Source organism: Cygnus olor, chromosome 6 (genome assembly GCF_009769625.2).
Source record: "Cygnus olor isolate bCygOlo1 chromosome 6, bCygOlo1.pri.v2, whole genome shotgun sequence".
NCBI lineage: Eukaryota > Metazoa > Chordata > Aves > Anseriformes > Anatidae > Cygnus > Cygnus olor.
In genome coordinates, this window is record NC_049174.1 from 13,769,864 (window position 1) to 13,795,768 (window position 25,905).

The 25,905-nt window shown below is 37.4% G+C and overlaps 1 protein-coding gene and 1 long non-coding RNA gene across 4 annotated transcripts in view; one reads left to right on the forward strand and one right to left on the reverse strand.

The window, feature by feature from the left end:
* The window catches only part of PARD3B (par-3 family cell polarity regulator beta), a 401,278-nt gene that overhangs the window by 187,895 nt on the left and 187,478 nt on the right, over positions 1-25,905 (reverse strand). For all 3 annotated transcript variants that reach the window (XM_040560832.1, XM_040560833.1, XM_040560834.1), the window contains exons 11-13: positions 13,810-13,995; positions 7,461-7,631; positions 4,302-4,431 (exon numbers count right to left, since the gene is read on the reverse strand). In XM_040560832.1, coding sequence (XP_040416766.1) covers positions 4,302-4,431; positions 7,461-7,631; positions 13,810-13,995 — 487 coding nt within the window. The remainder of the gene's footprint in view (positions 1-4,301; positions 4,432-7,460; positions 7,632-13,809; positions 13,996-25,905) is intronic.
* Positions 18,767-24,245, forward strand: LOC121071931. The gene is made up of 3 exons (XR_005820855.1): positions 18,767-18,807; positions 20,730-20,964; positions 23,337-24,245. It is a non-coding gene; the product is annotated as an uncharacterized LOC121071931 (long non-coding RNA).

Here is a 25,905-nt window from a genome sequence, read left to right on the forward strand (position 1 = left end):
ATTATTCAGAATTGCCCAAAATAAGCAGACTATGAAGCTCTGCAAAAGCACTGCAGTATATTAAGGAAGTAGGAAATAAAATGCAGGTGAAATTCCATGTCAGTGACTGCAAAGTGATACACATGGGAGTAGGAGAAAACTCTTGATACATACACATAGGCTATTACATTAGCGATTGCCACTCAGGAACAATACCTCAGAAGTGGGCTGGATCATTCTTTGAATATATGCTTAGGGAAGTAAAAGGCAAAGAAACATTCACAGCCTTAAGAATAAGTCCAAACACTCCATCTCATTCTGCAAGTAAATGGCATGCCTAGTTTTTAAATAACATCTGAAGTTTCATTCTTTCATTCTTGCCTTCTGAAAGAGGATGTAGTATAATTCAGAAACTTACTGAAAAGGTAGCAAGGATAATTGGAACATGTAAAAACATTCCTACAAGGAACATGAAGTGGAAGTATTTAATTTAGAATAACAAGCAATAAAAAGGGATATAAAGGAGTCTATGAAATCATACAAACTATGCACAAGGTGAAAAAGAATCTCATTGACCATGTCACACACAGCAACTACAAGACACCCAGTTTAACTATCAAGTAGCACATCCAGGACAAACACAAAGCAGTAGTTTTTCCTTTGCAATGAAATCATGGATCTCATTGCCACGACAATGTTTTGGAAACCAAATTAAAAGAAAATATTAAATAAATGAACTAAAAGTTAGGGAGGTATCAAAATCACAGTGGTTTAGACAGAACTTCTGATTTAGGAAGTTCCTAAGGCACTGACAACCCAAAGCAGAAAACATACGCATGATGACACCACACCCTGCCCTGTTGTCTTACTATCTTTTCTCTGAGCAGCCTGCAACGGCCATGGTTGGAGACAGTATTGAGTATATTGTTTTATTAACTTTGATTCACAGCAACTAATACGTCTCTTCACAAACACTGTTTGGTGACTGGTTACCACTGGCATTTTTCTTGCAGTAGATAAGAACATACAGAAAAACATCAGACTTCCTGAGGGAATCAGGAGTGATGACGGCAGACTCTAACTCCCAGCAAAATTAGTACACAAGCAAAAAAAAAAAAAAAAAAAGAGAGAACAAACTAAAAGGTAGTCAACGCCTCCATGTTCAAGACCTCGGGAAAAGATCTTACCAGATCGAAAGTGGTCTGAGGAACAGCCAAACTATTAACAAAATGCACTGAATTTTCAGATATTAAGCATTTCAGGAAAGTATTTGTAAGATACATGTAATGTTCATGTAATGTTCTAAAAATTACTTTAAAATGTAAATTTTTAATTTTCTAACTTGACATTATTACATGTATGAAAACACAGATGCTTGTACAACCACAAGGACTTGATAGCCAGTGGTAGTACAGATATTTTACGATTATTCTACTACTTAACCATAGAGATGACAGCATTTCCTCTATAATCGTATATAATAAAGGGTTATAAGAAATATATAAGAACCTCTAATGAAATACATTCCAGTAATCTTTCAGCACCAGAAATGTAATGCTTCTGGCACTGAAGTATCGTTTCTCAAAGAGGCTTTCTCAGGAGAAAAAAAAAATCCACACACCCAACCACTGAAACTGCAACAGCTTTGCAGCAAATGAAGTGAGGACCTGAAGGCAGCAAGTATTATTCATGCAAAAATAGAACAAACACTGACATTTCAATATTAGATCAGTACCCCCTCCCCCTTTATTTAAATATCCACAGGCAAGACAAAATGTAATGTTTCGGCTACAACCACTTTTCCCTAGACATTAGTTTTTCTTGCTCATGTATAATAAAAAAGGCTCTTAAAACAGACAACAGTACTAGCAAGCCAAGCTTCGGTGTGTTTTTGTTGAGCTTTTATATGAGTTTTATTGGTAGGAGCAGTGAATGATACTAGAAATAATTTATTGGAAAACATTAATTAAGAAAGTGACATTTTATTAAACCTACTACAACTCGTGTCATTAAATTGTTGCATTAGACCCAGTGTTACATTAAAAAGATCTTCTACCCTTCATTATTATTTGTAATGTTGTACCAACTGGACCTCCGCCTCCAAAGTCTGGTCAGTACGCCGTAAGTACACCAACAGGGGCTTGCTCTTGCCTTGCATAAGAAATTCACCATGTCTGAGATTCATTTCCTTAACGGACATACAATCTGAAGTTCACAACTGAGTTAAATGATGGTTGGGCGTAAGTGTAGTGCTTTGCCTTTACAGATGCCTTCAAGGATAAAGGTGTTTTATAAAAAATAATGCAAAAAAAAAAAAAAGGAACCAAGGACTGGAAATAAGTGACAGGCCAATATGGAAAGCAGGAAGATTAGCTCTACAATAATTAATACTATGACTTCAAAATTTGAGAAATACGTCTACAACAGGAAGGACTACTATAAGGCCAAAGTGTCTTTCGCCAAAAGCATTTCAGATCAGAATATCCTACTGCAGACAACCTTTGACAACCTTTCAGCTCAAAGTTCTGTACAGTTCTCCATCAAGGCCACTACAAATTTACTCATCATATACCAAATCTTTAATAGAGATCTCAATAAAATGATACTTCCAGTAGGTTCCCAGTAGCACTAGAAAAGTCTTTGTTGTTTTATAGTCCCTTGACTCCAATTACAAACTGCTCCCAGGCCATGGCTCAGAAGCCCTGGCCATGCCGAACCCCTCCTGATGATAGCCCTCAACAGCACTCCAGAGCATCCTTACTCCACCCCACACTCACTCCTCTGAGGCCATCACATTTTTTTCTCCTTTTTCCTCATCTTTTCAAAGTAACTTTTAAATTGCTAAGAAGTGTTTCTCTACCTGTTAAATTCACTTAACTTCTACTGAGGAAAATATAACCATAAATCAAGTCTACAGACCATCTTGTTCACAGTTTCCTGTTTTAAAAGTTATCATTATTGACTGAAAAATTAAAAATGAGGTTGAACTCTGAATGCTCAGTATTCTGTCCATATCCATTTCTTTTTAGCTTCCACAAAAAAATATGCACACTGTCATATGTGCATTTATATGTTTTGCATTGCTTGACAGGTTAAGTAAGGTCTTATGCCATAAATATCACAGGCTGAAAGAAAAATTTAAGAGTATACATACGGAAATGCACTGATTGTTCCTAAAATTCTGCAGAATAGCAGTTCTCAAAGTCTTTGGGCAAACCAATATTGCACCATCAACTATTAAAATAAATCTCCTGTTTGCTATAATGCTTTCTTACCATTATTATTTAACTAAAAAGATGTTTATTGAAAACACTGATTTATGAATGTGCTATAAAGTAGTCATCCTGATTTTCAGATCACAGTAGGAGAATTCTCATTTGAAAGTACAACTCTTGCACAATTTTTTTTAAACTTCATTTAAGTGACAGGTTACCCATTGCCATTCACTTGCATCAATCACTCCAAAGCAATTGCTTATATGTTTTTAACAAATGGCTTTAAAGGTGTTTACTATCTTGTGATCCTCTGGTAATCATTAACTCTACAGGGCAGGCTAGATGTAAGGATAATGCTATTCTCCTTTAACTACAGAATCAGTATAAACTCCAACAAGAGAAACATAATGTAGATCTAAAGAAGATCTGTTCTTACAATGTTGGAGTCTAAATCTTCAGTATCTAAACCTTGCTGAGTCAGATACAAATTGGACAGATAGTACAGTCTGCCATCAGAAATGAAAAAAGACAGGACAATAAACAATCTTTAATGCTCTTATATGCTTACATTTGCTCATACTTGTAGGTTTTCTTTGCACAATGTACAATTCTGCCTTTTAAAAAAATGAATTCATTAGTGTAATTACAATTTGTAAATTAAGGGAGTATTTCTAACCTTTGAACAAATTTTACCTTTTAGTCTAAAAGGAGCACGTGTACTTTATGAATTTTACAATTTGTATAAATTAATTTAGCTTATAAAAACATGGGACATAAATCTAAGCATTCAATAAAAAAGTCTTTTTACTCATTAAAGATATATATAAAATAAACATTTTGACAACATATATTTTGCACTCATCATTTGTTTTTTATCCAACCTTACGTGTTGGGGCAGCGAGCTAGAAACTGTTACTTAAACTGGAATTTGTGCCAGGAATCTAATTCACAACTTCTGAGTCAGCTCTCCCACCCTCTCTGGATCTTCATGACTCAAAGTGTGCACTTAGTCTAATTAAACTTCTTTTCGAGCAGCTTTGGATTTCAAGGAAAAACAAAACAAAACAAAAACTTTCTTTTAGCATACAGAAAAATATAAGAGACCACCTTGTATTCTTTCCTGAGGACTGTATGTGACAAATTGCTGAAGAATAGTATCATTGCGTCGGGAAACAGCTGCAAAGTTGTGACTCCCATCAAATGCTGATTTTTTAAAAGCCCCGTGGTCCAGGCGGTCCTAAGGAAAAAACAGAACCACATGTTGTATTAAAAAAATTAAATGTTCAACAATGCAGAAGACCAGACTATGGACAGTGCAAAAACAGCATAACGAGTTCACTGTACATTGCTTACTTGCAAATGTGAAATGTAAAAGACATCTTCAAAATGACTATCTGTTGTTACTGGTCATGAAGTCAGACAATATCTAGGCACCAACAATCACTGAGTGATGCACAAAAATGAAGAGTGTTTTCTTTATGACCCACAACTGGCTTCATTCAAATTCTCCATCTGGGAGGGCAGCTTGTGACATTGTCAACACAAGAACACGGGCAATGCCAATGGTATTTTTCTGCCAGCCAGCTGGTTCCCTTCTCTCAGAGATCGAGTACATATGTTCCGATGATCACACACTAGAGCAGTTTTGCAAGGAAGGAGTTACACCGAACTCCCAAATGCAGGTCTTCTGGCTAACAGCTAAACAAACTCCTGTCACACCTCTAGTCAGCTTTTCTTTTGAGACATCCCCCCCACCCCCACCCCCCAATACGTGCCATATCGCCTAATTTATTCTCCTGAGCAGTTGTTCAAAAGAAAAAAAAAAAATCACAGTTTCTAAAACTGGGACAGACCCAAAAAGACATTTCTGTACTTGGTATTCAGTGAAAACTGAAAACTCACACAGAAGAACGTTATGGCTAGTTTTCAGAATAACCTTTCAAGTTTCTGTATTTTATGTCTCTTTTGTTGTTGGTTTTCGTTCATCATGCCAGCAAATGTTACACTAAGTATGTAATTCCTTAAATTACATAGTCACATCTACAGAAGAAATGCATGTATCTAACCCATACCATTTAGTTGTACAATGATATAAGATGACCAATGCTTTGGCAAGTGATTGCCTGCAAACCACTGCATAAGAAAGGTGTGCACTAAATCACTTGCAACCTGCCTTACAAGCTCCTGAATTAAAAACAAACACAAAAATCAAGTCAGCAAAATATGCACCTCAGCTCAAAACACAAACCAATGTTGGGATGCTCATGGTGACAATACGGCTACAAATCTGGTCTTGGTGGACAGGCAGCACACACAACATTCTCCCCTCCCTCTTAGTGCAGCATGAGCCCTTTGAAAAGGCTTTGTACAGAAACACACACGCTGCACACAGACGATTATGTTCCTTCTCCCTACTGGAAATTCTTCAGTTTACATAAGATTTCTTATGTTGCAAGGTCCACGTTTACTACTTTCTCATGTATACTGCTAGCTAAATTAAGCCTTGCAGCAGCCAAAGTACTACTACATTGAAGACTTGTACTCAGTGGGATAGGGAGCATTAAATTAACAACAACAAATCCGCTTTCCCAGCTCTTTGATAAATGACACAATCAGTATCCCAACAACTGATCAGTAACCAGCCTAATTAGAGTATTCAGCTTATAAAACATATCTGTCACGGAAGACCTCCATTAGTGTCCCGACCAATAAAAACAATAATGCATTTCTAAACGTTTCTGCTTCTACCAAGCTGAGAAGCAGTACTCAGGAAGCTGTTTTGGGGAATGAATGGGCAACAACCCGTTTCTGCTACAGTGTCCAGACTCAAATGGAATTACAATTGAACCTGAAGACTGGCCTATAAAAATTAATTTCTGTCTAAAATGAATTTGATTCAATCAAGTCCTCATCATCTGTCCTTCACAGGGTGAGTCGAGATTATTTACCTTTGTCATACATCTGGACAACATACGAAACAATACACTTAACAATAAAAAGTAGCCTTATTAGGTCAGTCTGATTTTTGTTTGGAATTGTGTTGCAGTTTTTATTTTTATTTTTTCAAAAAAATTGGTTTTCACTAAATGAAGAAAACTTGCAAGATCATGCTTTATTTGAAGGTGAGCTATCTTCTTACATTGCAAGAATGCATAATACATGCAACATGTACTTTTAAACTCCTCCTTATAATGTAATGCTGCCACATAGAAAAGGAAAGCAAATAAGAATTTTCCTATAAAATATTCTAGAATTACTAATGAATGTTTTTCATTTTTTTCCTGATAAAATTGACAGAGGCCCCCCCCCCATGCAAAACATCCTCCCAACAAAGACCATAATGTTCAGCCAGTAATATTCTTCTAAATATAATTCTCAATCAATAATAGTAGTAAATCAGATAGATCTATTATCAGGAAAATGTTAAAAGTTAATTATACTACAAGCCTCTTGGCCCTCCCCCTCTATATTTTATCTGAATAAACTTAAAAATGGATTGTTCTCAACATTTAAAAATGTTTTGGCAATGCTTATTAAATAAAAAGCTTAAAATCATCTCTTAGAATTCTGTAATGAGATTTTTTTTACAACTTTTTATACCACAATTCAATTTGTATGTATTTTTATTCTAAGGAACGCACAGATGTTGAAAACCTATTAAAATATTTACTCAAGTGTCAAAATTAAAACTGGGATGAGTAGTTAGGGCAGCCAGTATACATATATACACATCTGTGTATACAAAAAGATGGAGAAAGAGCACGTATGTGCACATGCACACTTGAGGGAGAAAAAAAGTACAATCATAAACACAAAGATGGGGAGTGAATAAAAATGCTAATGAAAATGAAAAAGAGTGAAGCAAAATCCAAGTCACATTAAGAGCAGAGATTATGATAACAAATGGAATCAGAAAAATTCTAATCATCTGTATCTGAACTGTTGCCCTGAGGAGGTAACATAGTCAAAACTACACCAAAACTCATTAATCCTAACTAATCCTTCTTTGGATCACATTTGCTTTTGTTCTAAAACTTGTCAAAACAGCAAATTAAGATAAGAGGCAACTTTTAGCCAGGCCTCAACAGGAAGAGCAACTCAGGAGATGTCAACCAGAAGCAGTGTGTGAATCCTGACTCCAGGAAAACAGGAATTCATTCTGCCAGGATGTGCTCTCTGCTACCAAGAATTTAGTGATCATCTCCTCTATGCAAAAACACCAAGACAACAAAGGCATTTATCTAACGAATACATTTATTGCTTCACCTCTGTTTGTGCCTCTAGTCTCCGAAGAACTACTAGCTGGATCCTCCCACGAATGTTCCCCTCCATGGACATGGAGCGCCTCAGTGTCTCCATGGCCTCGTGATTTGACTTGCCCAGAAGTGACTCCCCATTTACTGCAACGAGCTGATCATTTACTCGCAAACGACCATCCTACAATCAAAAACAAAGAAACAAAATTTAAAAACCAAGAATTATTAGGCAGAGGTGCTGTATACAGGAAATAAGATGCAGATTATCAGACATTGCTTTCTGAAATGTAAGAAACAAGAGACTGCATAGTACCAGGTCTTTAAAGAGAAAAATCTTCGTGCCCATTAACTGACCAATTTCTTGTTCCATTTAGTACATTTTGGAAAGAGTTCATAATGCAATTACAAATGCAGAAGTACAGGCACATGCTGCTGCTTTTCTTGCATATGCAATTTAATTTGTATCAGTTCCAAAAAAATTAAAAAAAAAAAGTGGGAAAAGGAGCTTTTGGTTAGTTAAAAGGACCCACACCACAGCTGTTCGTATTTGCAGTCCAACTGTGAAGGAATACTGCAGAGTATTTTACATGCATTGTTATCTGTTACTAGGGCCTGATAAGAAAATACAGCTCCAGAAATTTTTGTCTTACACTCTCACAAGAATTTATCTTGTCACAATTACCGTGCCACCGTACAGACGGTGTTGTCAGTTCAGAATGGTCACTAAGAATTAAGTATCTGTATTTCAGTTAACGCTGTTCCATGTATTTTGATATCTAAACCTGCTGCCAATAACAAAATTTGGGTTGAGCCGAATCAAATAGCCTATGCTTTGAAGAAAGTCGTTCAGTTTCATTGCCAAGGCTAACTGACATTTGTGGATGCAATAAAATTGTGGACGTTGCCATTTTGTGATTTAGGAGCCCTATTCGTATTATCACTATAATTTGTGTTTATTTCTTTTCATAAAAGCATGTGCTGCAGACTTCTCTCTTTAACAAGAAAATAAGGTCTATTTAATTAAGAGACAAGAGTTTCTTTTAAAGCTTGTCAAATTCACAATTATCAGGTTGGCATCAGACCTCAAAGAAAAAAAAGAGAAAGAGTCTGAAGAAATCCAATATAGAAGGGCAGTGGAGAAAGAACAGCAAAAGAAGAACTGGCATAGAAAAACATTACTGTGGTTAAAATGAATCTGATTCAATCATAGGTACATTATACACTCTGCATAAGGCACTCATCTGAATTGTTTACATTTTTCATGCATTTGAGTAATCCAAAATATATATACTTTTCAATTTCTATTTTTTCTATCACTAAGATGTTCAATTAACTATTCTGCTATCACTGCCAAGTCTAAGGCATTTGTGCTAAAGTGAGTTACAGTAGCTGTGACAAACCCAGCTTGCTGAAGGAATATTTTTATTGGAACTCAGTATCATTAACATTACCACAGCAGAGCCTGAATAGAAAGAGGTCCTACAGAGCTGCAGAACAGGAGCACAGATCAGTATTAAAAATAAACCACAAAGAGCAAAAAGATGGAAAGACAGAAATGGAAGATGAAGTGAAGGAGGACGAATAGAAACAAAGCTTTTCTGGGAAGAGCATGGGAATGGAGAATAGGAAACAGCAATACCATTTGGAAAGGATACTGAAACCTCTCCCACTTCTCTGTTGAACATTTCATGCCAATATAAATCTACATACAACCAAAGTCAATAGGTTAACCCCACCCTTTCTCTACATATAAAATGATGCCATCACATATGCTAAAGTTTAGGGAGAGAAGACTTAACATGGTTGAGCAGAAAGCTTTATTACTTGCACATGTTGTAATTCCTTTGTGCTCTATCAAAATTTGCTGAAATGAATGGAGTCATTCATGGCAACAGGAGTTTGAGGAAAGAGGATTTTAATTTTTGCAAGTTTGTGTAAGACTGAAAGTTTACAGGTCCTCATGTCCTCCTGCTATGGTCCCAGAGGCTCCTGAATTACTATCCCCTTTCTGTGGATAAACACTCGTGTAAATATCTCATAAAGCTTCTTACTAAAGTATATACAAATACATGGTCAAGTGCACCTTGTCATGACTACATTTGTTGACTATGTGACCATACATGAATCATTGCAGTCTCAGAAACCTCTGAATTGGTCTGGTTCTTAATTTCCCTTATAACACTTTTGTATGAAACTTTGTATTTATTTCTTTGCATTTTAATAGAGTCAGTTCTTTGAACTTTTGATGCATCTCCGTTCTTTCCACTCTGTAACACGCTCCACTTAAATTCAAAATTAAACTTTTAGGATCTGTGATAAAAGGCATACATGATTAATAAATGCTGATACACTACACTTGCAAAGCCACTTGTACAAGGCAGACCTGGAAGACAGTTCAACACTGTTTTCAAACATGCTCAGGTAGAAGGTATTTCACAGAAAACTTTTTGCTGCTTTAAAAACAAAAAAAAACAAACACAAAACAAACCAAAAAAACAACAAACCAACAGAAAACCCAATGTCTAAACAGTTTTCAAACAGATTTTCACATCACTAGTGCTATGGCCTGGTTTAGAAGACTGAACTGCAAGACAATCTGCTTGGCTCAAAACAAGTTAAATGTTGTTTTAACACATTTCCTCTTTCATCTCTGAAAGGTAGGTTTCTTTGTGGCTTCTGAGTAGAAAAACAACATTTGGCATTTCAGCAAAACAGTTTTCAAATGCCATCTCTGAAACTGCAAGTGAGCTACTCTAATAAAGCGTGAAGTTACTGTTCCCTAGCTTATTCAATGAGTGCGGTTTGTGTAAAGACTCACAGCAAGGGGTAAAACCTACCACCACATGGCTACCATATTCAGAGACAAGACTTTCATGCTTTTACAGTAGAGCAGGGAGATATAAAGCTATGTTCCTCATAGAGTTATATTTTTAATCAAAGCATACCTAGCTACTTTCCTTAGCACATCAATGGCATTTCTCTCAGAAGGAATTCCTTGATAGCCTTTATTAGAATTATCCAAGTCACCATCCACTGCACACAACAAGCAATGTTTACAGCAATAGCACTCAGAAGCCTGAAGGAAGTTCAAGATACACCATGTTTGATTTGAACAGATGCATATGCTGAAAACATTCTTTCTAAAAATGACTGCTGCATTACAGCTGCAGTAGACAGCAGGTACCCAATAATCAGGAATTCATCTCAAGTGAAAAGACAAGGTGTCTCAAGATGAACAAGGCTGAAACCCCTGAAGTTGTGGGGAAAGATGATGTATTTAAGGTCAATTAAACATTCAGTTTTCCTCACATGAAAGGCTCTGCATAATTACATATATAAAGTACCCTGGTAACCCCTTTTTACAGATGATGAAAACCAGACACTTCAAAAATTACAAAAGGAGGTTAAGACAGGACACAATGAGTCAATCAGCAAAAGTAACCATATTTGAATCCTTTAGGATACAGTATTAAAATACCAACTAAGAATACTAAGGCATTTTTAACTTCGTTGGGTTCTGTAGCCAGAGTAGTGAATAGCCACTGGGGCTTACTGTAGCAAGCATGACAAGAAGTGGTTGGTATTTTCTAAAATCTTTAGCTAGCACACAATAAATAAATCCTAAAGTACAAAATTAAATACTTCAATTTTTCCCTTACATTTTTCACAAATCCCTTACTGAGCTTTGCAATACCAGTAATACATCAGAGCTAGATCAATATGTTAACATTTCAAAACAAAGCAAAAAATGAAAACCAAAAAATACTAAAAATGATGGCCTCTCTTCAGAAATTCTGTTGTCTGGTAACTGTAGCCATTCAAAATGGTCTGTATCTTATAAATAAATCTTCATTATAAAAAGCACAACTCAGCAAAAGGAATTTAATGTATCAAAACCCTTTATACATTTACTGACCATCTACTTCAGCAATGAAAAAAATGTGCTCATCTTCTGTGCATTATGTTTTCTTTTGAAAACAAGTGCTTGCTGTGTGGACAAAGAGACAAAACTGCTCCCTCCCCACCATCCCCGATATCATTATATTAGCACCTAACAGTATCACAAAGTCAGAAATTGGAGCAGATTTTAAACTCTAAATGTAGAATTGAGAAATAATGCTTACTGAGATGAGTTTCCTCTCACTTTGATTTCCCCATATTATACTTTCCCAAGAATACTTCATACACTGAAAAGCAAATGCACACGCCTATATCCATAATACTTAATTTCTGAGACAATTACTATGAAATAACATTGGAAAATGCTCTGGACAAGTACCAGCTGCAAAGAAAGGCTCTGTACTTAAAAACTTGTTACAAGAAGGCTTTTAAAAATAAGGACAAATTTAAATATTTATGCACAATTGTATGCACACTTTTTAAATTGATATAAGAAATTTTACTAATTCTTAATACCCACTGATTATGTTTTCCTCTATATAAAGGTCTTTAGACAGGAGAAAGACAACTGTTTTTTGTGCATGTGTAACAATAAACCATGATTACCCACACATTGCCAAAATGACTGCATGGTTAAAGCTAGAGCCTCAGCTACTCCCTCATTTGCTCTGGAGCCCCCACTCAGACCTATCACTAGGCAGTTCCAACTGGTGAAAAGGTTATGAGGGAGTATAGGGAATAGGTCAAAGGACTGCAGTTTATCATGAGACAAAATAATCTTCCAGACACGGTGACCACCTTTGCCAGCTGCCCACTTACCTAGATATGGACAAGGAAGCCCTGCTTTATTAGTTTGCAGACCCCCCCTCAAGCCAAAATTAACTGGAGTAACAGTAGGAGAACAGAGAGTGGTAAACAGAGCACGTTTGAAAGAGTTGGTTTATGCATCTCTGACATGGCAATGATAGTCAGGTAGTGAACCCACTAATGCTGCTGAGACATGGCTCCACAAGCCTTGCTAGTCAAAACAATGAGTTTGCTCAGGGTGACACAATGGCACTGCAAATGCTTTGGACAATTACTCAGGGAACACAGAGCTGGGAAAGTAAGAAGAGCAGCCTCATTTTCATGGTAAAGTGAGTTGTACTCTGCAGCAGACACACATGTAAACCGAGTTCATGTAGCTCTAATTTGGCCAATTGCACTGTAACTTGGTTCTGATATACACCAAGAACATTAGTTTACTCACTTGTCACTTAGCCCTAAAGTTAACCACCATGTTCTGCACTGCATGTACCAGGCTCTGTTACACTTGAGAAGACCCAAGCTTTGAAATAACTGTGAGACTAGGACAGGTAAATAATAGGAGCGGGAAAGTATTAAACATTCACATCAAAGCTAAAGCCTTGATTATTGCTATTTACCAGCTGCTGTAAATAGATGATCATGAAAGTTTTAATGCTGTGAATTGTCTTACTCAGCAGGCTAATGTCAGCAAAGGAATTTACATAAACTGAATTAAAAGGTATTTTTACAGAAAAGAGAACTGCAAGGAATTGCTGAGATAACACAAGAGAAAAAAATTACATTATGGATCAACAACAGCTACCTATACTAGCCCCAGAAACTAAGACTTCTTTGTTTTAAATAACTTCAAGAAAGTTACTTTTTCCAACTGTTATTTGAAAAACAAAAAACAACGCTGTCAACAGATCTCCTAAAACTTAGAAAGTACCTCAAATACTTTTACGTCAGAAATGTACAGCAGTCTTTGTACAGTCCACAGAGGGAGCAGAACACTTCATAATACTGTCCCTTACCAATTCAATCCACCTCAGGAACAATTGGTAACTTCTGTGCAATTGATGTCAGGCTCAGCTAAGTCACAATGGTTAAAATATTTTGTATAAAAAATAAAGCAAATGGTGAACTAGGTTTTTATTTACAGTACAAATTAAATACATAACTCTTAATATCACAGAACTGCCAATTACTATTTTTTGTAAATTAATTTTTCTTTTCATTCTTTTACAGGTCTGCCTGTATCACTTGGTGAAAACCGAAAGCAGTGCAGACTGAACGATAAATGTGGATATCTAACTGTCACTGAGTCTAGCAGCACGGTTTAGCAGCAGAATAGTTTCCTATTCCCTTCTGTGAGCTATGGGGTAGCTGGGAGGCAGCCTCTCCCTCCTAACTACACAGCCTCAGTCTCCCCACCCTTCCTGCAGTATTTAAATGTCCCACAACATCTGCTTCCATTTACTTTCCTTGGGAAAAGCCTTGCCATGCACATGACACCAGAATCTTGGAATAAAACATTAGATTTGCAGTTCACCTAAAGGAGTGAGTGACAAAAAGTTACTCATTTTTAGAATACTTATCAAGCCAGATTCAGGACTGAACATACAACTGCCAGAATTCTAATGAAACCATAGTCTGATCTGTTTATTCCATACCTTAAAAGCAGCACCTCCGTGAATAACGGACTTGATGAAAATCCCAAGATCAGCTCCGGTCTCCCGAGATTTGTTGCCTTTTAAGCTCACACCAAGTCCAGCAGAGCCAGAATCATTCAGAGGAATCTCAAAGGTCAGCTGCTCTGTGGTTTCTGGAGAAAGAACACTGCAGTTTGGCTCTCCTTTCTAATGGAAAAAGTAAGGGTGAAAATAAGGACGAAAATACGGGTGAAAAGGAGACACACAAACAATGCATAAACTAGTTGCATACATAGGTTCATGTAACAAGAAATAGTCCTATTTTCCAGAAAGTCACTCAAAGAAACTGTGTTACAACCAATAATGCATTTAGAAGGCATTTGGTCACATGATGCGGCTTAAAATATGTTATTTATAACAATAGCTAGCAATATGTTTAAATATAAAGAAGAATGGCTTAGTTTCACGTGATATAAAACTGATGTTGCAGCAGAATAATAGACTTTTATTTTAAACACAGCTGCATTAAAAATTTAAGCCATAAAACTCTCACCATCTTTACATGCAGCTCACAAACTGTAATGACAGTTGTACTGTTAAATTCAATTCCCCTCTGAAAATTGAGTTACATCCTTAAAAAATTATCCCCCCATTAAAACTGTCTACAGAGGGAAGTTGGTGTAACAAAAGTGATGGTGAGAATTGAAAATGCAGTAACTTATTCTGCACTAACTCCCTTTGTGCATACTTTTATTCCACCCAAAAGTTTTTCACCCCTCTGGTAAAGATTGATCTAAAGATTTTTCCTAGATTAGATTACTGCTTACAAGACTGCAAAGTAAAGTGTCCACAGCTAGGGAAGATCAGAAAGAACTTTCTTTTACTGTACACTGTACCTGCAATTTTGTAGGCTTGTTTGTTGTTGGTTGTTTTTATTGTTGTTTTTAGAGTTAGAATCGTAAGATTAAAGAAAAAAATTCTAGCCTGCAGGATTCATACTGGCACTACACAGAATAAAAATAAAAAAAGGAAACCTACTATAAAGTGTTCATAGAAGGTATTAGCGTAAAAAGACCTTATGAATCACATCAAATTGTGTTCCACACTTCCTTATCCATATAACTCTAAGACAACTGAATAGTTTATGTTGCTTGTCGTTTGGACATTTTCTATTCCTCATGACAGTAGCATAAAAAAAATTAATAATAAAAAAGGGAATACACAGACAAGCACAAGTTGAAAAAGATTACTGCAGTCTGTTTTCAAAGGCATCAGTCTTCTGTTCAACTATCATGTAGAGGTCACATGCAACTATTAGCTGGGTCAATCCTGCTTTTACCTAATGAGGAAGAATCATTTCCAGGGGCTAAGCTGCAACACATACAGTATCAATGTAATTATCAACAAAGTTGCCAGAAATACTGATGCTTTCTCAGCAGCCAAATTAATCCCATATATTCGTAATTTATTATGAGCAGAAATTAAAACCTTAAAGCAACAGCAACAAAGAAAAACAATAACCACTAAGTACACTTGCATTTATTTCAGACGCCCTTTCACTGATGAGAAGCAGCTACTGTTTAGACTACATGACCCAGAGAGCTAGGACTGTAAACCTCAATCCCAACATGCATCATGCTCATGTTCTTCCTGAAATGTAACTACATGGTATTAAGTCAACACAATTTGTCTAACTGCCAAATATAAAAATGACAGCGCTGACACTGATGGCTGTCTTGATGCCAGCACTCCTCTCCAATACCTGTCCTACTCATCTGTGTTTTTGTCTTTGCCCACCATAAGTAGACAATTCTGTTACAGATCCATCACTTTTGTTTCTTAGCTGTGGATACAGACACGTTTTGAACACAGTCCCTGGAAAACTACAAATTCATACTTACGTGTGTGAACAATACAGAATGGTTTGTAGATATTCTTGCTCTGACTTTCTTCAGAACAATCAGGGCAAGGAAAAAGACAAAATTATTGGCCCTCTAACAAGCATTTAACTTTCTCATGGTTTTGGAGGGAAGATTTTAGTGCTCTACCTTTTGTTTTCCACAATACACATATGCTTGTCAGTTGATTTAGAACTCCTAGATCAGAACTCTACAGAAATTGCACATCCTGCCTGGACGTGGACAGAGGAAATCCTTCTCAGGTCTCCTTAAGGTCCCTGACATTATATCTCTGGCAGTCCTTCAGGACAGTCTTTTATGTATTACTTCAGTGGTCCCCTAAGTAAGCAGTTCCCCTAAGTAAGCAGTTCCTGTGTGCTGCTATCCCCAGCCTGAAGGCCATGTGCAGAGCCAGAAACAGAACAGGGCTACTGTTTCCTGCAGCACAGGTCTGTACACTGCCTGAGATTTATAAGAAAAACTTCTGCCCTCTGAACAGGACTGGTCATCCCTTACATCAAGGTCCACTACTAGAAGAGGAATTAGAAATTCTGCACATTAGGAATTCTGCAGCAGACCTGGTGAATGAAGGACCTTTGATAATTTGTCATTCACTTTCTAAACAGCTGTACAAGGTGTCCCTGGCAAAGTGTTCATAGTGTGGGGGGCTGCAGGGCAGCCTCTGTGAGAGGAGGCCAGGGGTTGCCCTGTGCCAGACACAGCCTCCACGACAGACCCACCACAGGGCACAGCTGAGCCCCTCACCCAAGATGGTGGCAGAGGGTGGAGGAGGGAACAAAAAGAGCGAGAAGCATCAAGGTCAGAGAAAGAAGGAAGAGGAGGAGAAGGAGCTGCTCCATGGCAGAGAAGAGTTTCCCTTACAGCTCATAGAAGCCCTGTGTTGGAGCACATCCTGACAGGGAATTGTCAGGATATTCCTGACAGGGACTGCGGCCCATGGAGAGCCCAGGAAAACCCATTCCTGTATGAAGAACTGCAGCCTGCAGAGAGGATTCAGGCTGGAGCAGGGTACAAGTGAGGAAGAAGGAGCTGTATTGGGCATAATCAGAAAGAGGGGGGTCACTGAATAGTAGTTTTCCCTTTTAGCAGCTCCTTGTTTCTTACTCTTTTCAACTACTTTGGCATGGGAGCCTCCACAGCTCCCCCCCACCCCAACAGACCTCCTCCTGCACCTGCTCTGCACAGCCTCACGCCTCACCTTCTGCATCTCCCTTTGTGCCTCCTCCTCTTCTGCCTCTCTGCCTGCACGTCCTCCTCTGCCTCCTGCCCCCATGTTTCCTCAGAGCCGCAGTACGTCCCACCGGTTGTTGCACTCAGGTGTTGGGGAGCCTGCTATGGAACTGGCTGGGACCGACACAAGGCACCCCGGCCACTCCCCTGACACTAAAATCCTGCTGATTATGCCCAAGGCACCTCCAGGCCTATTCCTCTGCTTTAATCCATGACACCTACACCAGACTCTTGGCCTTCTTGTGTATGTAACACAGTGTTTCGGTTGCTCCCAGTACCTCTATGGGAGCAGTGTTGGGGGTTTGTTGCCACAGGACATAAAGGCTCTCCATCCCCATGCCTACCTTCACCACAGCTGTCAAATTACTTCATAATCTTACCTAAGTATAAACTTGTATTTTATCTAAAACTGATCTTGGTCACGTTCAGATCAGATTTTAATGAGGATGACTGAAGTTAAGCCCTGGCACAAAAAGCTATTGCTACGCAAAAACATTTTTGAGGAAGAGGTGACACAAGTCAACATGTTTTACTTTGTCAAGTAAAACATACGTATTTTTTGTTAGCTTCTTTCTCAGAATCATCTTATATGTTTTACTTCAAGCTCAAAGATGTACACTAATTTTAGGCTAAGCACTTCAAGCATTTGTTAATACAAAATTATTTAAAAATAAAGATGACAAGATCTGTACACATCTGTCAAGACAACATATGAAATAAACCAGGCAGATGAGTCTGGTGTTGATTAGGATGATCAACTCAAATTCGAGCATTCCCATTTGTACAACTGCTTGTCATACACCCACTTGTGCATCCCTGGCTGCATCCCAGACCCTGGCAGCAGCGGTGGCCGCAGGGGGCCACACACTGTCCCCTTCCAGCAGCACGGGCAGGCTGCGTGGCAGCACTCAGCTCAGCTCAGGGCATCAGAAAACAAACCGGATGGAGTCCAGAGGACAGCAATGAAAATCTTGTTTAACCCTGAGAGAAAAAGCCTTAAAAAATGACAGTCATCTTCTAAACACTTAAGCATTTTTCTCGTTTTTCTTTGGAGCCAACTTTGAATGAAGAAATACCTCACTTAAGTAGCAGGCAAGGACACATTGGGTGAGTCTCAAAGAAAACTTTTGCCATTGATATCTGGGGAAAAAAGACTGACGAGGTGGTCAGTTGAAGCCTCCCACTATAAACATAGTGAGAGAATATTACATGTAGTTTTTCAGCATAACTGAGTTCAGTTTTAAATTTTTATAAAATAAATTGTCAAAAGCAGAGTAACTGAAAAATAGTAACAAGCTGTTCAATGTTCTATAACAGTTCCCAACTTCATGTAACGTTAACTATGCTATGCATTAGCTCTTGTTAATAGCCTACAATATCATTGCCTGCATGCCTGGCCATGTCATCTATCAAAGTGGAGACATCAAGACGTATTCAGCAAGACGCCAGGCAAGTATAGTAAATCTTTGTCAGTACTTAGATTCTAAGAAAAACAGAGGAAACTAATTTGGAATACATAACACTTCACTACCATTTCCCTTGCTACAGTTCTCTGAGAAAAGTTTATCATACAAAAATTTCAGCAGATTTAAACAACTACTAGTTTTACCCATTACTGGAAAATTTGCTCATCTACCATAAATTCCTTCACTACGTGTTTCTTGTTCAACATAGAGAAATTATCCTAAAACCTCCCCTTTTAATACTTATATTTAGCCTTACCCTAAAATCCAGCTAACATTGATTTAAAGTAATGCTGAACATTGTGTAATAGTACTATAAAAGTTTGTTACCCATGAGCAAGGGTGAATAACATTTCAATGATTTCACAGGGATGGGTAACAGGAAAGGAGATACACATCTAAAAACAGTGAGTAAATTGTGTTGATTCACTTAAAATTTTCATGCCCTACTCACTGTATGATATCTGACAGCAAATGCCTGGGTATTCAGTCTATGATATCTGAAGACTCTTTGGTACAAATACAGGACTGAAACACCTTTCTTCTTTGTGGGAGAATGTGGATGGAAACAAAAAGGAGGAAGAACAGAGGAGAAAAAAGGGAGTAACAGAATCAAAAGTTTTTTTTTCATCCTATACTCACTAAATAGTTTCCAATTATAATCCTGATATTAGCAGTCTTCATTTGCTCTTGAAAAGAGTGCCTTTTCAATGATAACCAAAAAGAGCTCCAGCCTTCCTTAAGTTAACAGCTCATCACTTAACTGCTTCATTTGGGCAACTGACTTCATGAGTGATGGCCCCTGTTCCTAGATATGCAGATATGAATATTAAATGTTGCTAGTGACTCACAGAGCTGAATTCCCACTGCCTCCATTTTCCTGACGTTGCTAAAACATTATCCCAAGACATCAATACTTTACAATAGAGCAAACTCCATCAGCTGAGTTATGGTCTGGTAAAGAAAATCTCCTCCAATGCACTAAGCCTCAAATTCTATTAGAAATATTTCTTACCTCAAGATTATCCTAGAATTTGAATTCACTCAAACACAGAATGAATGAAATGAGCTACATCACAAATATGTTTCTGGATGAGGAAAAGGTTTTTACAGTTTAATGTTATAATTTACTCACTCAACAATGATGTTGTGTATTTTCCACCCCAAATTTATCATACCTGAGCAGTTCAGAAATTTCGTGATAGTATATCAATGAAGTTATACCCTGCTTTTGTGTTTCGTTTAATCCCAGTACCCAGCTAAGCAGCACACAGCTGCTTGCTCACTGCCCCCAGGCAAGATGGGGGAAGAGAGTCAGAAGGGCAAATGTTGAAAAACACACGGGTAAAGATAAAGACATTTTAACAGGGTGAAAAACAAACAAGGAAACACCACAGCAAAGAAAAACAAAGCCAAGGGGAAAAAAAACAAAACAAACATAAAAAACACAATGCAAAACACAATTGTTCACCACCAGCCAAACAAGGCCCAGCCAAGCCCCAAGCAACAGCAGCAAACACCCTGCTCCGTTTTCCTCTAATTTTTATGGATGAGCACTGTGTCATGTGGCATGGAAAATCCCTTTGATCAGTTGGGGTCAACTGTCCTGGCTGTGTCCCCTCTCAGCTTCCTGTGCATCCCCAGCCTGCTCACTGCTGGGGCAACATGAGAAGCAGAAAAGGACTTGACTGTGTGTAAGTACTGCTCAGCATAGTGTTACCAACACTGTTTTTATCACAAACCCAGAACACAGCACCATATGAACTCCTATGAAGAAAATTAACTCTGTCCCAGCCAAAAAAACCTGCTGCAGACATAGACAAGTAACTCAATGATACTATTATAAATGAGAATTTTTCACATAAATCAAATTCCAGATAGCCAAGTGATGAGTCCTCAAGATGGCTAGAGAGCTTTGAGATAGACTGGCCTGTACTTTTCCTTTAAGATGGGTACATTGTAGACAGCAAAAAAGATTTTCAACTCCTAAGTATTAATAAAACATACTTAAGAGTGAAACAGATTATAGTAAAAAAGACTTGAAAAATCGATCTCCACTGCTCACTTTATCCTTGCTCTGGGGATCCTTCCTTCAGCTCTGCTAAATTATAGCCTGTCAGCTTTCAATGGCTTCCTCAGTTGCAACAAGCTCTGATATGCACCTGCCTTTTCCTCTGCAGCCTGGCCATGTGTGTTCCCTGCTGTGTGACAGTTCCAGTTCCTGCACCATCCAGCACTCTACATAGTTCCTGAGTGCTCCTGACTGCTTAGGGAGCAGTCTCATCTCTTTCTTCAGTGGTTTTTTTTTTGTTTGTTTTGTTTTTCCCAGCCCAGAGTACAGTCAAAAGAAGTCCAAGAAGTAATCTTTCCACTTGTTGCCCAGACTCAGCCATTAAACAGAACAGAGCTAACCAACTAAACAGGTACCATTCCTCAGCAAGAAAATCAGGACAGAAATGTTTTCATTTACCTAGATATCTGCATGAAACTTCAGTAAAATCAATTCTGACAATTGCTGAATCTCCACAAGACAGACAGAAAAGTTCAGAAGAGTTTACATGAAGGTAAGAGAATAGTGAGAGAACAGTTTATTAGCTTTAAGAGCAGAAAACCTAATAATACATACTAAACAATCAGCAACAGAGATAGAAAACCTTCATTCAAGAGTCTCAGGATACATTTGATTAACTGATGTTCTGCCAATAACTGTATTTAATTCTTAGAAGCACATCTCTACCTCAGGTCTCTGATTTCTTAATTAAAAGGCTATAATAATGGATTCCTAAAGCATCCTAAAATTTTACTGGTATGTAATTGTCTCCAACCAATTCCCAATCTTCTAAAGCACAGACAAAATATACTTTTAGCCTTCTCTTATTCCCACAACACACAAAAACTGCTCTGTCACGAGTACAAACAGAATTGTAACTTCTGAAAAAAGTATTATGCGCGGTATTTTTCCCCCTTCTGTTTAGTCTCTGGTTTTATCTATTCAATACTGTGTCAATCCTCTGTCTGCCATGGGACACCGCTTTCAATTAGCCCTTTTATTTAATCTTAACCACGCCTGTTCTCATTGACCACTGCACTTTTTATCTGTGGATTTATGATAATCTAATGCATATCTTTCACTGGAAAGGTTGCCTTATTTATCCCTATTGTTCTTTTGCCAAAAGAGAAGCTTACAAAAAAAATTAGCTCCCACTTAAGCCAGGAAGGAAATAGCATTTGTTTAACACAACAAGAGACCTTTCAGTACCTGTCTGATGCCCTTGACCAACATGCTATTATAGTCTCTCAATATGCTGGCTGCCCCTTGCCTGGCTGCTCATTTCTGATAAGAGATGCCAACTCCCTGGAGTGCCATTCAGAGCTGAGAGCAAAAGGCAAGAGACCCAGGAGGGTTATTTTCAAAGGCTTATGAAGGAAGTAAGACATTTACATGCTTTTGCAATTATTTTCTGCAAAACCTGTAAAAGCTAAAGAGCAGTACTTAAATTGTGGCACCGCATAACTGTTAGTAGCAGAAAAGCTTGAAAAGAAGATACTTGCACTGTTCTCTCTATTCTTTTCAAGAGCTTGGGCACAATTAAGAAATACTTTGCTGACAGTTCATTCATTGACTCAATATAAAATCTACACTGTATTTTGCCATAGATATACAGTAATGCTTTGGATAATAATACTCTAAGTTAATGCACTGCTGTAATCTTGTCACGATCTAGTAAATAACTGAAGTCATTGTTGCATGTATTTGTCTTCAGACAGATGCTTTCATATCAGCATCTTTAAAATCATCTGCATTCCACACTGCAATAAAAACTAAATGGTCCCTAATGGCACACCCTAAGACAAAAAAATAACAGCAAAACCAGCAAATCCGTGAAGATATATTATGCTGTACTTGGATACTTTTTAAATTAATGCCATACACTACACATTTATGTCATATTAGATAGAATGGTCCTGTTTTGAATTATGTAGACCCTCTAGAATTAGAGCTTTGAAAACTCACAAAATTAGATTCAATTCTTCACCCAAGGCACATACACTGCGTTTCATTTTAGTTATTTGATGTCTCAGGATGCTCCAAAAAATGGAGATCCTCCAATTCACTTGATATGCCTATTCAAGATCACGTGGCAAGTTTTACTCAAGGAAAGGGTTTGTCCTTGCAAAACAGTTTTGTAATTCTATGTGGCGCTGCTCTTCAACCTTAAAAATGCAGTTTCATATAACATTGTAAGTTCCATAACTGTAGGAAATGAGAGAAAAATTAACTAGTTTGGTCCTCAGTCAAGGTACACCACATTGTGAAAATTCCAATTTCCATCCTAGATGTGAAGTTAATCATATGCTCAAGCACCCTACTGAGCTGGATCCTTATGCAGTTAAGTTACCTTGCTGGTTAGACTGGAAAATCTTATCACTTGCAAAGATGGAAAGCTGCACTGTATTTTCAGGGTCAATTTAGCGTTGCTGTTACTGTATACCTTTGGAATATACTGCAGGCAAACAGTTCACAACACTGTGATGTACAAATCTTATTTATTTATTTATTTTGATTTATTAGTTATTGTTTAAAGGGATGGTAAACAAAGCAGTAAGTAGTGTGATACTTTTATGTCTACTTCAAACTCCATATGCACAGATTTTACATTAAGTCAGTCCTAGAAAAACTTTTTTCATGGATTCTAAGGCAGAGACACTTAAAAATTTTCATATGGTATATGGAACAAGTCCAGTGACCCTTGTAAAAGGCAATGTACTGCAGTTGCCAGTAAGATTTAAGAATTGCCCAAAGACTTTGTTTTTATGAAATGCAAATACCGTAAGTCTGGTTGAATGATTCTAAGATGTATAATGACTCAGTTTCTGTTAAGAGACAGATTTTCTGTGCCTCTATTCTGATGTATACATAATTCTGATTTCACAGATTTAAGTGGACTGCCAAGCCATTTTGGACAATGCCACAGCTGAGACTGATGCTATCCAGTCAACAGTTTTCATTTCCCAGTGCTCTGAGGCAGCATTCCTCAACACTTACATATCTTGGGCAATAATCCTGTAAGCAAATACATTATCCTTTGGCATGAGTAGTAAGATGTTTTTCTCTCCTTATTTGTCCCCACTCTAGTTTTTACTTTACCCACAAGCATCAGAGGTTGTTGCAGGCAATGAGTGCTATGACCATAGTTTTCAGACCACCCTTTTAAGGTTCCTTGAATTTGTTGGAAATAGTAAGACTGGGATCTGACAACCAAAATACTGCTAGGTCATAATAATTTGATGGGCTTGACAAAGAAGGCAATAGTTAACTCAGATGCAGTAACATCACTAGATGAAAAGCACAGTAAATTGTGTTGGTAGCTATATTGGCACCTAAAAGCACGTGAGAGCTCATTCTGACAGTGAAAAATTGTTGAATTTACTTGAGAAAACATTCCTTAAAAATACTTCAATTACTCAAGCAATTTATTCCCCTTTGGTAATTTATGGAGTCCCACCAGAAGCCAGAAACAATGAAAATGAAGGGATACTTCTTGTCACACCTTCTTGTTCAGTGACAGGAAAGAAGGTCAAGTTCCTTTTGCTGTGGTTCCTTCTAAATAGTCATCTCTTATTGACTTGTACTACAAAGCAAGGTAAATAATCAGCTATGCCTCAGTCCATAGTTTTCAATACTGTAAACTACAATAAACTAGATTATGTATCTGTTCTCAGATACATAATCAATGAAAGCTGAAAACCTTTGAGGGCTGTGCTACACAATCTTTGCATTCTAAAGATATATTTTCACAGACACAGTCTGCGCTGATTTCTCAACTAATCTACATAAATAAAATCTAAAACCCCCAAATTAAAAACTTTCTCTGAAAAATTTCTTGGAAAAAAAAACCACAGAACTTTATCTATATTTATAAAGTAATTCAAGACGGAAAGTGCCATATGCATTCATTATTTCTTTCTCTTCATTATGCAGAACAATTCAGAGACTGAATCTTCTGTGTTATTAAAATCCAAAATACGTATATTGACCTATTTTTTGAAAGACTTTTTCCCTTTGAATAGAGAGAACACAACAGAGAATTGGTACTTGCTGAAATCATTTTGTGACTGAAATTATTTGACCATTTCTGTTTTATCAGGCATTAGAATCACTGGTTTGACCTACAAAAACAGGTGCAAAAATGCTTAAGTCTATGCTGAAATCTCATCTATTATTTCCTGCACATAAAAAGGCAAGAAACAATTAGAAGGAAGTAATAGAAAATAAGCTCTGAATATTAAAAACAAAAAAAAAAGGACAACCCTTGAGGCAAACAAGTTCTTCAGGCACAGAAGTTCAAGGTAGTGGAAGGAATTAATTAGTGGGACACTGAAACATAAAAGTTAATCAAACAGTGAGCAGGAAAAAATGCTTAACTGAACTTGCCTTTCATCATGATTCTTTCAATCCTATACAATATATGTATAAAAGAGACAGAGTTAAAGATCAACAGCTACATTACATACATTGTTCTTCTTTTGGCTTTTGTTGTATAAATACTGGTTTGTCCCCTTTCCTCCATCATTCTTCAAGGATCAGGGAATATGCTAAGAAACTACAGAAACTATGATTACAACTGAAACTGGTAAGTTGAAGCTATCTATAAAGCAAGTAAGGTATATGCAAAACTTACACTATGGATGTGCTTCAAAAACAAATGCTCCCGAATATTTTCGGTGGTATATTATTTCTGGCAAGTGCAACACCTGGATATTTCTCTGCCTATGTGTACAATATCCAAAGGCCTGAGGGCTCAGGGAAAAAGAATTAAAAAAAAAAGTATCTCTAAAATGAGACTCCAAGAATTGCATAGGGCCATGGCACAGAATGGGTTACACCAGAGCTGCTCTCATTCAAGCAGCTTTGCTTGTTTTACCAATATAGAGATAAAGGAATAGAAAGGGAAGAAGTGATCTTTATATCATTATTAAAAGAAATGGCACCTTCAGATCATACATTTTTCCCAGAGAAAGAACAAGATGCACATGATCAAAACACTGTACTTTCAAAACACAGTAGAATGGTAGTCACAGTTTGATGTGTATTCCATTTACTTTGATAAGAGCTGGAAAATCCAAACCCATTAAGACAGTTTCTCTCTGTAATATTAGCCATCCTTCAGAAAACAATCACTGTTGAACAGTTTAAAATCCAAATGCACCTCACAGAATGCACTAATCACTGGCCACTCTGTAGACTGCTGTAATTAAGTGAATCAAGATCTTCCCCTGAGTTTTGGAATCAGCTCCCTACTCAGCTGCTACATTGTCAACAGCTGGCATGAATTAGAAGGAACATTTGGCTAACTGGATAATAAAGAGGACAGCCTGTGGTTGGTCCAAATTCTACTTCACTGATCTGCTTCAATCAAAAAAAAAACTCATTAGATCCTCTTATTCTTTTTTTTTTTTAAGCAGTAACAACACTACAAAGATTGGGTTTTCTATTTTATTCC